The 14,044-nt window shown below is 35.8% G+C and overlaps 1 protein-coding gene across 2 annotated transcripts in view; it reads left to right on the top strand.

The window, feature by feature from the left end:
- The window catches only part of LOC123867534 (acetylcholinesterase-like), a 73,936-nt gene that overhangs the window by 45,612 nt on the left and 14,280 nt on the right, over positions 1-14,044 (top strand). For both annotated transcript variants that reach the window (XM_045909609.1, XM_045909608.1), the window contains exons 3-4: positions 1,559-1,701; positions 3,355-3,507. In XM_045909609.1, coding sequence (XP_045765565.1) covers positions 1,559-1,701; positions 3,355-3,507 — 296 coding nt within the window. The remainder of the gene's footprint in view (positions 1-1,558; positions 1,702-3,354; positions 3,508-14,044) is intronic.

Genomic DNA, 14,044 nt, shown 5'->3' with positions numbered 1-14,044 from the left:
GACCGTATTCGTTTTCGGTTGTCAATTTACCAGATTCGTCGACAGGATTCAGCTAAACTGTGTACAATCGTGTTGAAAGCATCATTATGGACAGACATAATATTGTATTACGACAAGGAATTTTAACTGTGTGCGATATAATACAAAAAATTTTTGAAGGAAAAACGGTCTGCGGTTAAACGAAATTTCGATAGTACTACTGAGGGAAATTGTTCTGCCGCGGGAAGACAACCATTAAAACAGTGGTATTAATCGCGGTGGACAAATTGTAGGTTTCCGTGGAAAAAGACGTTGAAGTTGGTCTACACGTGGTCTACGCGTGGTCTACGCGTGGTCTACGCGAATACAGATGCTAGTAGGTAAAAGCTACTTTTGTATAATCAGGGGGATTATGCTGGAAGTTTATTATAATAATAATATAACAACCAACCTCAAGCAAAATAGAATTTTCATAATTCCCTAGACAAGCTTGGTAAGTAGTCAGATAAAAGCGCATTTTAATGAAGTTAGATACAGATCTTGTAAGACTGCTCTCTCTGGTAGGTACCTATACCTTTCTTTATGTATCTTGCACAATGCACATTGTTAAAACTTTTCATGTGACCTAAAATTTTTTTTAACTCAATACTATTCCGTAAAATTCTACTTAATATGTTGGCGTAGTAATGACATGCGATATCGCATTCAAAAGAGCATACCAATGTAATTTTTAAATTGAAGGTTACTTGGGTTTTTTTGCAAAAATGTAAGAAGGTAGTTTAGAACGTACTTGTAAATAACTAAGACTAATTTTTAGAATTACGATAAAGCTATAAAAATGTTGGAATGCAAAGTGCATAGCTTCACGACCCAAAATGATGTTTGAAAACAATTCATATTGCACGTAGTATTTTTACTTATAAGTCTCGTAGAAACACGTCAAACTTATAACACCCCTCTTTTTGGGTCGGGGGTTAGAAAGAATACGACGAAATTCTCCAAACGGCCTGTTATAGTCTTGTTGAACTAGTAGGTACAACTACTATTTTATTACTTGCTAACAAGACTTGTTATCGACTTTATTCCACGGGCCAACTTTATGAACGAAACTTTTGTGATTAATGTAGGTCAAAATTACATAAACATCTGCTCAATTTAACGAAGTAAAGTTTCCGACCCAACGAATTTATTTATTAGTTGTTAATGAATAAACTTTGGGAATGACATTTTAGTAACAACTAAATATTGGTCTGTCTGTCTGTCTGCTCACTTTTCACGGCCCATCCTTTGACAGGTTTTCACGAAAGGGACAGAAATAGGTTGCATTCCGGTGAAGGACATAGGCTACGGTCCCGTAAAATCAAAGAGCTCTCACAGAATTTTTAAAAACTCATTCGTTTAATAGATTCTGATGGGTATTTGACAAAAAAAATTGCTAGCATCTCGGAGATGGACATAGAATACCTTAGGTATATCCGGAAATCAAAGAGTTCTTACGAGATGTTTACGGGAGTAAATCTACGAGAAATCGCAGTCATCGTCTAGTTTATCATATTGGTAACATTTTGTTTATTTTCAGGAACTTACTTTCTGCTTTATGACTTCCTCGACTACTTTGAGAAGGACGGCCCGAGTTTCCTGCAGAGAGAAAAGTTCCTGGAGATTATCGATACAATATTCAAGGAATTCTCTAAAATCAAAAGAGAAGCTATCGTATTCCAGGTAAGTGAAGCTACAAGTAACAAGACTTACCTATCTTTGCTTTTAGTTCTGAAAAACAAGTCTGAAGAGTCTGAATGCAAACTTATTAAATAAATAAGTATCTATTGGTAGGCACATAAACTTCATAATAAATTACAAACAAAACAGTAGTTTAAACAAACAATACGTATTATGACGACGGCAGCTGCTGTGACTTGCGAAAATTTCACACGGGGAAAAAGTTTATCGCGTAAACGTTTTCTTTTCTATTGAAACATGGTGAATAAACAAGGAACCAAAAGCTTATTTTGCTATAATCCGCCAAACCAAAGAAATTTGTATGGTGCAACATGCAGCATGCGACATGCACCGCCCGCCCTCCCACTGAAAAACATGCAGGAAAAGCCAGCCACCAAACAAGCCACACGAACCACCACCACGCAGCACCACACAAATCCCAACACCACTCGACGAACGTTTCGCCCCGACACCGGGAGCATCCTCAGGAGATGTAGACCTTACAATGCCTAATTGTAAAAATTTTGCATATTTTGCGGATTATAGCAAATTAAGCTTTTGGTTCCTTGTATATCATGGACTTCCGCAAAATAACGCCTGCTTCTATACTACATATGATGAATAAAATTTAATACTCCATAGAAATGCACTTCAGCACTATATAATCCTTTGCACGTGTTATAAGTGTGTTTAACATTAGTAAGTATACTTTATACTGATGTACCGGATACATCGTCAGCTTCCCGGAATTGACTAATGAGTATTTCCCATTCGAAATTGCCTCGTTTGATGGAAAACGCGTTGTGAGCAGGATCTTCGAGTGCGAGCACAAATTGCGATCAGTCGGATTACTATCAGTACTTAATTAACCCCCGACCCAAAAAGAGGGGTATTATAACTTATAAGTAACAAGCCTATGCCTGCGACTTCGTCCGCATTTTGGATAACACAAATTTCAAACCCCTATTTTTAACCCCCGACCCAAAAAGATGGGGTGTTATGAGTTTGACGTGTGTATCTGTGTGTATATGTGGCATCGTAGCTCCTAAACGAATGAACCGATCTTAATTTAGTTTTTTTTGTTTGAAAGTTGGCTTGATCAAGAGTGTTCTTAGCTATAATCAAAGAAAATCGGTTCAGCCGTTTGAAAGTTATCAGCTCTTTTCTAGTTTTCTTATAGAGGTTTATTTGTCGGGGGTTTTTAAACTTTGAGTTATTTCTACGACGGTTTTGAGTTAAAATCCTTTTGTATGTTAATGTTAGTAGATACAATAGTAGAACACCTCACTAATGCTTAAAGAAATAAATTTTTGGTGAAAGATGTATTTTATTAATACTGAGATAAAACGTGGGCGTAGGCTTTCGTAACACCTATACCTGTGTTGGAGCTGTGACCTAGATTTTCTGAGTCTACATACGAAATACTTACACAGCTTTATTTTATTAATATTTTAATTTAAGATTAAAGCCAGAGTGATTATATTATTTTTATAAGTTAGTTTGTGACTTTTATTCTTGCTTAGTGGTTTAACGACGTAATATTATAATTTTAATAGCGGGTATATACCACAGTTAATATATGTATATGTTCCTATGTATGTGTATGTTGTGTTATATAAATATGGATATAATTAATGTGGGTTATTATTGTTTTAGTACACCGACTGGGAAGAGATCACCGATGGGTATCTGAACCAGAAGATGATCGCTGACGTCGTGGGCGACTACTTCTTCGTGTGCCCAACGAACTATTTCGCAGAAATCTTGGCTGACTCCGGTGTTGATGTTTACTATTACTATTTTACTCATGTAAGTACCTACCTACCCTGTAAATTTTAAATCGTATTGTCACATCAACAACAACTTTAACAGGGCTCTCTCCGTCACTTACTCCATACAATCGTAGTCCCAATTTTATTTGAATATTAAGCAACCAAGGTCCATGAAATTTTGCAGACATATTATAGAAACTAGTATCTGTGCCTGTGGTGTTTTAGATTTTTCTAAAAATATGTAGTTTTAAAATTACAGGGGCTCAAAGATTTGTATGTGAATTTTTAAGACCGCGTAACTTTGAAACCGAATATTTTAACGGAAATCTGGAAAACCACAGGCATAGATAGTAGTTCCCGGAACGTTTCTACAAAACTCCACTGAGTATGATTGGTTAGTATTCCAATGAGAGACGAACTACGTTTGTATGGAGCGAGTGACGGAGAGACCCCTCTTAACAATTTATTAAAGTTCAAGAGTGTCTGGCGGGGGTTGCCATGACACTAAGTGTCTGGCAATGCATGACGTGATTTCTAATGCTATTAAAAATAGGGTTTATACTTTGACGTAAGATTGTATACGTATTTGTTACCTGTTGTCTACCAAAGCTGCCATGATCTAAACTTCATAGTCGCGGATCGTTCCTCCCTGTGTTAGGGGCAATACTTACGCAGATAAACTTTCAGCATTTATAAAATAACGAAGGTCTAGACCTCGTGGGTGCTTAGGTTGAAATCTATAGAGCTCACTTTGACTTTGCTTAGACTTAAGTTTCAGTTAAAACGAGACAGATTTATGCGAGCAGTATAACGCTGTCTCGTTTTAACAGTGTCTTAAGTCTGAGCAAAATCAAAATTTCAGCCTTAGTGCATAAACGTTCACAGCTAGACATATTATTACGTCTCTTGTACACACCGTCGACTCCTGCTGATTGTTACATATCGTTTGTCGAGTGTCCACGTAGTCCGTAGTGGAAGTCTGCGCTTTCTTGCAGATAAAATTTATTTGATTAGGCATGATTGTAAACGTCTTTATTTAGAAGCTTAGTCACTTAAGTGACTATGTCGCTTCGTTAGTTACACCCAAATCTAACCCTCTAAACTTACATTTTCTAACTAGCTTATGTAATAACTTAGCTTCATCCAACGCAGGAAACGAAAGAAACTGACTGACTGACTTTAATCATACTCACAACCTAGCATGTAAAGGAATTGTTAACCGTTCGATAACATTTGAAATTGGAAATCACATACTTAGGCCTGCTGAAGATTACAATTATATAGGTAATTCTGGATATCAATTTTAGCTAGAAGTATCAAAATGGTCTAGGAAAAATAACAAGAATAGGTAACTTTATTAATATCTTTTAAATGAGTGAGATAATGAACTCATCTAATTGCAGTACCTATTTTGGAAAGTCATTGGAAATTCTAATTTCTTAATTCTGTTCCATCGTCAAAACTTTAAACTTGCTACTATGGTATGACGATCCATTAAGCCCGGTGAATATTCGCCTAGACTTATTAATGGATCCAAAGTATAAAGACTTGGTTTTTCATGAAAAGTTTTAAGGAAAATATTAAGTAAGTATTTTAATAATATTAAGGCTAGGCATAATAATGCTTATGGCACAATACAGACAGAATACAGACAGAAATTAAAAAATATGTAAGTAATTATTACTAAAGATTAATTTAAAATCTAAATGAATGCATACCTGTTAAATTATATTATGTTGAAAATGTGTCTACAAAGTGTGTGGGTGTGTAGGTTTTTAACATTGTAGTAATATTGTTAAAACCCATGAAATATGTATAATATAAACAATGTTTGATTAGGTAAGAAGGTCTGTACATGATGTCATATTGTTATAGTCTGTACTCTGAACGCCCCGTTCCGAGTAGGGTATAATATTGGTAGATATTTATGTCTCTACCCTTGTTTTTCGTTCGAAAGGATTTGTCCAAGTTTATTGCTCAACGTGATATTTATTCCCTCACCTTTACGATAGGATCAATTGTCGAAAAAGGTCGTTATTGAGAAATGTTTGTAGGGATATAAGATAAAAAACCTACTGCTAAGTGCTAAATAATAAAATGTCCGTTATGAAATTGTTGTGAAAATATTTAGAAGTATAGTGAACGCAAAGTAGTAAGATATAGAGAATATAAACCAAACTATATATTTAAACGAATTATTTGAACTTTCCCCAAGATAAAGGATTTTTTTTCTCAACTTTTCAGGAAGTGTACAAGATGTAGCCCAATTTGAAACATCTCTTTTGTATGGATGTTCATCACTTTTATGGTGTGATTTTATTTCTCGTTATTATAGAGTGAATTTTCTAAATCTATTTCTTCTCATTTTTGTGCAGAATCTTCTATGCAAAATTTCATGTTTCTACACGCACCGGTTAAGGCTGGCGTGCTGTTTCAGTCTCATTATTATGGGCAGCAAAAAAATACTTTATTTTTTTCCAGAGATCTGATTGGATGATTCGGGATTTACATGCTACAGAGAACTTAGAACAGTAAATATAAAACATCTCAGTCACAGTTTTTAAGAGATTTTTTTTTAATTTTTCCAATTATTAGCCTTCACTTGTCGGGATTGTTATAAATTTTTAATTTACACTTGTTATCATTCAGTTCAGTATCATTGTTACAAGTTTAGGTGATACATTTGGAATAAGTAGTAATGAAGTAAGTACTTAAAAATATAAAATTATGTCAACCTTGAGCATTATTGACAATATCGTTACAATGATCCTTACTCTATGGCTGAACTTTCGAATCTCGATGCTATAAAATACGGATGTCCAAACCGGACCGTTGACGACACGGATTTTTCGCACTCATGAATAATTAAAAATTCCGCCCTGGTTAATTGATGTGTACACAGCATTTTAACTGAATGTTTTAAATAGCCTTACATAGCCCTTTTACAAAATGAACGTATAAAAATAATTCGGTAGGTACTTTGTGTTACAAGTCAAACACAAAACCCTTCTTTTGGGCTTCGCCACAGTCAGGTAAAAATGAGATCCCCAGCGGAATATAGCTTGTACATCTTAGGAATATATTTTTGATTAGAGTACAAAGGAGGATGGAATACCCGAGGGTAGCGATTTGCGAACAATGAAGTGGTATTCGTTGCAATTGTATGACGCACAAGTCTATGAAAATAGCAATAGCACGTGATCTGTTTACTAGACCTCGTCACGTGGTAGGAATTTAATAGGCTACGCAATTAATATATACGCCCTTTAGATTTGGAATACTCTTCCGGTTTCCATTTCTAAAATTAACACTAAATTAGTTATGAATGCCTAGGCAAGTTTACTCCACCAGGCTGCATTTTCACTTCACTTATTTTATTTATTAACGAGTCGCACAATATGCGCTAATAAAGTATATTAGGTACCTATATTAAAAAGAAACTTCAGTCTTAACTGAAAGAGATTTGCCAAAGAAACGGTAGAGCTGATGAAGAAGGAATATGTTTATCGCCATCAATTTAATCAAAATTAATATTTCTAAATTCTGATGTTCTATTTTAAAAATCCGTTTTTTTAAATAATAACATAGTGAGCAAACGAGCAGGCGGCTCATCTGATGTTAAGTGATTACCGCCGCCCGTGAACAAATGCAAGAAATAATGCAAGAAATAGTTTACAAACTATATCGCCGAAAAACGTGGGGATTTTCAAAAATGGATGAGTATGTCTAAAAAATAATGCTACGTAGGATCAATCATCATCATCATCATCAGCCTGTGGACGTCCACTGTTGGACATAGGCTTTCCCTATAGAGCGCCACCACACCCGGTCCTCAGCCTTCCTCATCCAGCCACTTCCCGCCAGCCGCTTTATATCGTCGGTCCCTCCAGGGCGTCCCACACTACGCTTGCTTAAACGCGGTTTCCACTATAAAACTTTCTGGCTCCAACGGCCATCGCCTCTACGACAGGCATTAGCCATAGAACCAAACTAAAATATAACTAAAAAAACCTTACTCATACATACTTCATGCATTCTTTTTAGGAACATTAATTACATTTTGAAAATTTCCACGTTTTTGGCGATAAATTAAAAACTACTTTTTGCAATAGGTACCTACCTGCATTTTCTAGAAATACAACGGTAGAATTATTTGTGCGTTTTCACTAAATCGCAAAACGTTGTCGAAAACCGCTCCAAACAAACGTTTCAGATCATTTTCGGGATACAATTTTATTATTCAACGACCATGGGTTGGCAATCTGTGGTGGCTTCAGCAAACTTAAAAAAAATGATTCAGCCAAAAAAACCATAGTAGGATTTACTATACGTTTCTCATAAACTAGTTCACACGGTAGGCACCTTGTTCAAATCTCGTTGTGAGCACTTTCAAGAAGTAACAATACAAACTAACTCTATTAGAGCTTAATGAAGTATTTGACTCGGGCATACTTCGCCTGAAGCGGTGTTTATATTATTAAACAAGTCGACAAGCAATCCGGGCAGCTGACAGTTTCACCTGTACTTTGTTAGCGTTAACTATTAATTATAAAAATGCCTCGAGGAAAATCTTTGTGTTTAAAAGAAAAAGAAAAACCTCCTTTAACATTCAGCTTTTGACCTTTGCGAACATGAACAGTCTCGACCGATGACTAGCAGTATCATTTAGAGCGGCTTATTTAAAAACTAGCTGATGCCCGCAGCTTCGCCCGCGTGGATTGGTCAGATCCCCTGCAGCATCAGGATTGAGGAGTTGGAATCCAAATTTTTTGTGAAACAATGTCGCAAAGTTCCTCTATCGATTAAAAAAAAAATTACGCAAATCGGTTCAGAAATCTCAGAGATTTCGGTGTACATAGGTAGAAAAACACAACTCCTTTTTTGAAAGTCGGTTAAAAAAGTAGCCTATGTTACACCCTGGTCAATCCTCTACTTGTCTGTGAAAATCCCGTCAAAATCGGTTCAGCCGTTCCAAAGATTAGCCTTTTCAAACAGACAGACAGACAGACAGACAGACAGACAGACAGACAGACAGACAGACAGACAGACAGACAGACAGACAGACAAAAATTTTAAAAACGTGTGATTCAGCGTTGGTATCGTTCAAATAACCCTATGAGCTTAATATGAGGTAGTTATTTCGAAATTACAGACAGACACTCCAATTTTATTTATTAGTATAGATTAACAGCTATGCCTATACCATGTTTCGATTTCAAGACTTTCACCTAGCCGCGTATATATAACTTAGTCCTCATGTTAAGCTTTATTCTGTTCAATGCAAAGACTTTAAAGAATTATTATTTCTTACATCCATAGTTTAAAGTCTGTTCATTCCAATTCATTCACTTAAAATATCAGCGGTGTTTGTTGGAATATTCGAATAAAGAACTGACATATTTTTGTGTCAGGTTTTGTATATGATATCGTGCTTTTTAATCCCCAAACCAAAAAGAGGGGTGTTATAAGTTTGACGTGTGTATCTGTGTATCTGTCTGTGGCATCGTAGCTCCTAAACTAATGAACCCATTTTAATTTAGTTTTTTGTTTGAAAGGTGGCTTGATCGAGAGTGTTCTTAGCTATAATCCAAGAAAATCTGTTCAGCCGTTTGAAAGTTATCAGCTCTTTTCTAGTTTCTGTAACCTTCACTTGTCGGGGGTGTTATAAATTTTTAATTTACACTTGTCACGAAGGTTATATACTACATACTATACTATATTTAAAATTTTCGGACTTATATTCCCGTCCCGGTTGGTATCCCGGAAAATGGCGAACCATCATCATCAGTATCTACAAATCCATGTATTTTAACTTCACTGATCTTCATGATATTGATTATAAAAAATACACTTTCCTTCTTTTCACTTTGTCATATTATTTTATGTCTTACGTAATTTTCAATCTAGTTAATATTTGAACACTGAGGTGTTGACAATGTGCTCAGTATTCAAATATTTACAGTTATGTACGGCGCATAGCCTACTTGTTCAGCTGAAAGAAGCTTTCTTACAAAGAGCGTTAACGTCGTTTACTCTAGAGACTTTACCTTTTGTAATATTTAACAGGGCTCTCGCCGTCACTTACTCCATAGTATCGTAGTTCCAATTTCATTTGAATATTAAGCAATCAAAGTCCATGAAATTTTGCAGACATATTCTAGAAACTAATATCTGTGCCTGTGGTGTTTTAGATTTTTCTAAAAAATATGTAGTTTTAAAATTACAGGGGCTCAAAGATTTGTATGTGAATTTTTAAGACCGCGTAACTTTGAAACCGAATATTTTAACAGAAATCTGGAAAACCACAGGCATAGATATTAGTTTCTAGAATATGTCATGCAAAATTTCATGGACTTTGGTTGCTTAGTATTCAAATGAAATTGGAACTACGTTTGTATGGAGCGAGTGACGAAGAGACCCCATGTGAGCGTGGCGGTTATTTTTTTTTTAAATGACATATAAATCTTATAAATTGTTAGTGGCTTTTTGCTGACACCATCTGGTTTCCCACCGTGTCTGTTTGTATTTACTATTAAAATATGTTCTACCATGATTTTGTAGATTATATTTACTTGTGTGTAAAAAATAATGGAACTAAAGTTGAATAATTAATAGATTGGCATTCACGATTACAATTACTTATATAATTATATTATTTCCTTAAACAACTATTGTGAATACCTTACAGAATTTTGTTTCATGTATAATTTTCTGTAATATACCTACGTTAATAATTTAATGCATGATTAAATAGTTGATTGAAATACATTGTACGCCGGTTTCGAATATGCAGATCTCACAGTTCCACCATATGCACTTATCTATAATTATTCATATGTGTACCATGTTTTAGACAGTGAATAAATGAATTATTCTACTATCGGATACTTGGGTTGGTTTAGGTAAAAGGGTCTGCCCACGTCCTCAGTGTTCTTAAAGTTTGCCTCTATCTGTTGTTGTGGATCTAAGCTGATCTCTAGAAACTAAATTATGTCAAGCCTCGTACAATCCACGAACCACAAACACCATAAGTTATTGCAATTCACAGAATAAAGGATAGTCTTACTTAGCTATAAAATTACAGTTTTCAAATAAAATAGGTAAATATATCACGCTCAGTACGGTACAATTATCATTGTTCTTATATGAAGGCTTTATGGACTAAGAGCCTGTGAGGGTCAGACCTTAGTTATTTTATGAAAGCTGAAAGTTTCTATGCGCATTGCCCCCAACACAGGTACGAACGATCAGCATCTATGAAGTTTGGATCATCATGGCTTTGGTAGATAACAGGTAACAAAGGCGTATAAAATCTTTCGTCAAAGTTTATATTTTCTTCGATACCGACGTTTTAAAGCTTAAGGGGCATGAGACGGGCCTGCCCGCGAAATTCAAATTTAATTTAGTTTTTTGCAATTTGTAAACTAATACGACAACATAGGCGTATATGTAGTATTTTAATTGCTACAATGGCAGTATCATCCTCACAGGTTTATATAAAAATCTTTACTTGAAAGGGTCCAGTTTAAGAAATTAGCTCTAGTATCGACTATTCTCACAAATTAGTCGATACTAGAGCTAATTTCTTAATAAGAGTGCAGATAAAGTTACGAGGACATTTTTCCGCAGTCTTTTTACCTGACACAGCGTGACGGCAACAAAGAGGAATTTCAATTAAATTAGTAAGAGCTCAAGTTCTCATAAATTTACTTTGGGAACTCCTTGCCCTTTTCTCCTTTGTATAAATTGGTTTTCTTAGTAAACTACTTACTAATTGTTTTTCATCATTATTATTGTTATTTAATTACGAGGGGTGGCTGAAAAGTTCTGAGCCTAAGGCACTTGCATTCGTGCTAATTACTCATCCGGCGGGTCACTAGTTGAGCGACATCTACCCACTATATAAGAAAAGTTTCATGTCATTAGCTTCATTAAGCTTTGAGTAATTGAACCGTGAACATCAACATGTCTGAGTCATCGCTGCAGTTAACGAAATTGGAACATCGCGCCGTCATAAAATTCCTCGTAAAAAAGGGGAAAACAGCAAAAGAAATTTTTGAAGAAATGTCTAGTGTATACGGAGAATCTGGACCGTCGTCAGCCACGGTTAAACGATGGACACGCCTATTCCAACAAGGCCGAGAGACTCTGGAAGACGACCCCCGCTCGGGCCGGCCGAACACCGCAGTCACTGATGAAAACATCGAAAAAGTAAAAAAAATTGTACTGGACGATCGGCGAGTAAAATTGTGGCAGATAGCAGAAGAGCTGAGCATCAGTAAGGAACGAGTTGGAGACATTATGCATAATCATTTGCATATGAATAAAGTCAGTGCGCGTTGGGTGCCTAAAATGCTCACGCCACTGGACAAGCAGCGACGAGTTGAAACTTCCGAAGAATTTATAGACCTGTGCAAGGACAATTTGGAGGAAATTTGCACTCGTATTGTCACCGTTGATGAAACGTGGATCCGACAATACGACCCGGAGTCGAAACAAGAGTCAATGCAATGGATAGAGAAGGGGGAAAAGCCGCCGAAGAAGTTCAAGGTGGAAAAATCGGCTTCCAAACTCATGGCCACCATTTTTTGGGATTGCGAAGGAGTTTTACTCATAGATTACCTCCAAAAAAAAACTACGATGAATGCAGAGTATTATGCAGGGCTTTTGAAAAAAGTTCGCGAAGCCATTGTTGAAAAAAGAAGAGGCAAAATCAGCAAAGGAATTTTGTTTCTGCAAGACAATGCGCCGGTTCACACAGCGCGCATTGCGAGGCAAGCCTTGCGAGAAACTGGATTCGATGAAGTGAACCACCCTCCGTATAGTCCAGATCTGGCCCCTAGCGACTATTTTCTATTTAAAAATTTGAAAAAGGACCTTCGGGGACGAAGATTTGGAGATGATGAAGAGATGAAGGCGGCCGTAAATGAACATTTTCAAGCTAAAGACGCGGCTTATTTTTTTTCAGGGATACAAGCCCTCTATAAAAGATGTCAAAAGTGCATTGAAGTCCATGGGGACTATATTGAAAAATAAATTTTATTTAGATTTTTATCTAGACTTTTAATGCCCTAGGCTCAGAACTTTTCAGCCACCCCTCGTATGTTGCCACTTATGTGAATGCAAGATATTTAAACACTAGGTGGTAGGTAATTAATGGTCTCGTATTTATATTATTATATTCTTGAAATGTAGTTTATTTTAGACGTGTTTTATACAACGTGTACTATTTTTTTTTAGGGTTCCGTACCTCAAAAGGAAAAAGGAACCGTTATAGGATTACTTTGTTGTCTGTCAAGAAAATCTATAGGGTACTTCCCGTTGACCTAGAATCATGAATTAGAAATTTGGCAGACAGGTAGGTCTGGTACCTAGTGCAAGTAAAGGACAAAATTCGAAGTAGTGAAAAAAAAATACAAAAATGTTACAATTTTCAAAGAGAGATAATTATACAAAGTGCTGTATCATATGATAGGGCTTTACCTGTACATTCCAAAACAGTTAAATCTTTGAGCCCCTGTAATTTTAAAACTACATATTTTTAGAAAATCTAAAACACTACAGGCACAAATATTAGTTTCTAGAATATGTCATGGACTTTGGTTGCTCAATATTCAAATGAATTTGGAACTACGATTGTATGGAGTAAGTGACGGAGAGAGCCCTGTTAAAGCCTGACTGTTTGAAATTTACTATTGGTTTTGTCGTTTTGATAAAGAATGAAGTACATAAATACATACAATCAGAATGCTATAATTTGCTGCTACAAAGGCGATATACCTAAGAGTGTGGTTGTCTTCTTCTTGTGATATTAACACGAATTCCTAATGATACATAATTGCAATGAAATTACATAACTACTAAAATAAAAATGAAGAAAACAATATATAACCTTCTAAAATAATAATTATTTTAACCATTTTGTAGGCAAAATTGTTTGCACGGTAAGAGCAGCAGTGCCAGGTCAAAAGTCAGCCCGTTTCTCAGCCTCTTTGTAAGAGCCCTTGCTTTTGGTTCGTTAGGTAAATTAACGTGTTTTTAAAAACCGGCTTTGCATGAAAGTTTTGTATAGGATGGTGCAGTTTTTAATTAACTGATCGAATTTCAGACTATTTTTTAATAAAACATAAATGATGATGAAAAGGGTGTCTAATTAGTGAGTAAAGGACGTTGCAGATATTTTAATCACTCATTAGTCTGCCATTGTATGAAAACAAGAAGAACAACAAGAAAATTCAATATTCTGGAACACTAAATCGCCATCACAATGTACACTACTCACACTAATATTATAAAGGCGAAATTTTGCGTGTATTTGTGTATGTGTGTATCTGTGTATGTGTATGTTTGTTACTCCTTCACGCAAAAACCACTGAATGGATTTGGCTGAAATTTGGAATGGAGATAGATAATATCCTGGATTACCACTTAGGCTACTTTTTATCCCGGAAAATCAAAGATTTCCCACGGGATTACGAAAAACCTAAACCCATGCGGGCGAAGTCGCGGGCATCGGCTAGTAGTACATAAGCTGCACTGCACCATCCTTAAATATCCCAGACCTAGCCTGACTT

This window comes from Maniola jurtina, chromosome 8 (genome assembly GCF_905333055.1).
Source record: "Maniola jurtina chromosome 8, ilManJurt1.1, whole genome shotgun sequence".
NCBI classification, from domain to species: domain Eukaryota; kingdom Metazoa; phylum Arthropoda; class Insecta; order Lepidoptera; family Nymphalidae; genus Maniola; species Maniola jurtina.
This window is presented reverse-complemented; position numbering and strand designations above follow the sequence as displayed.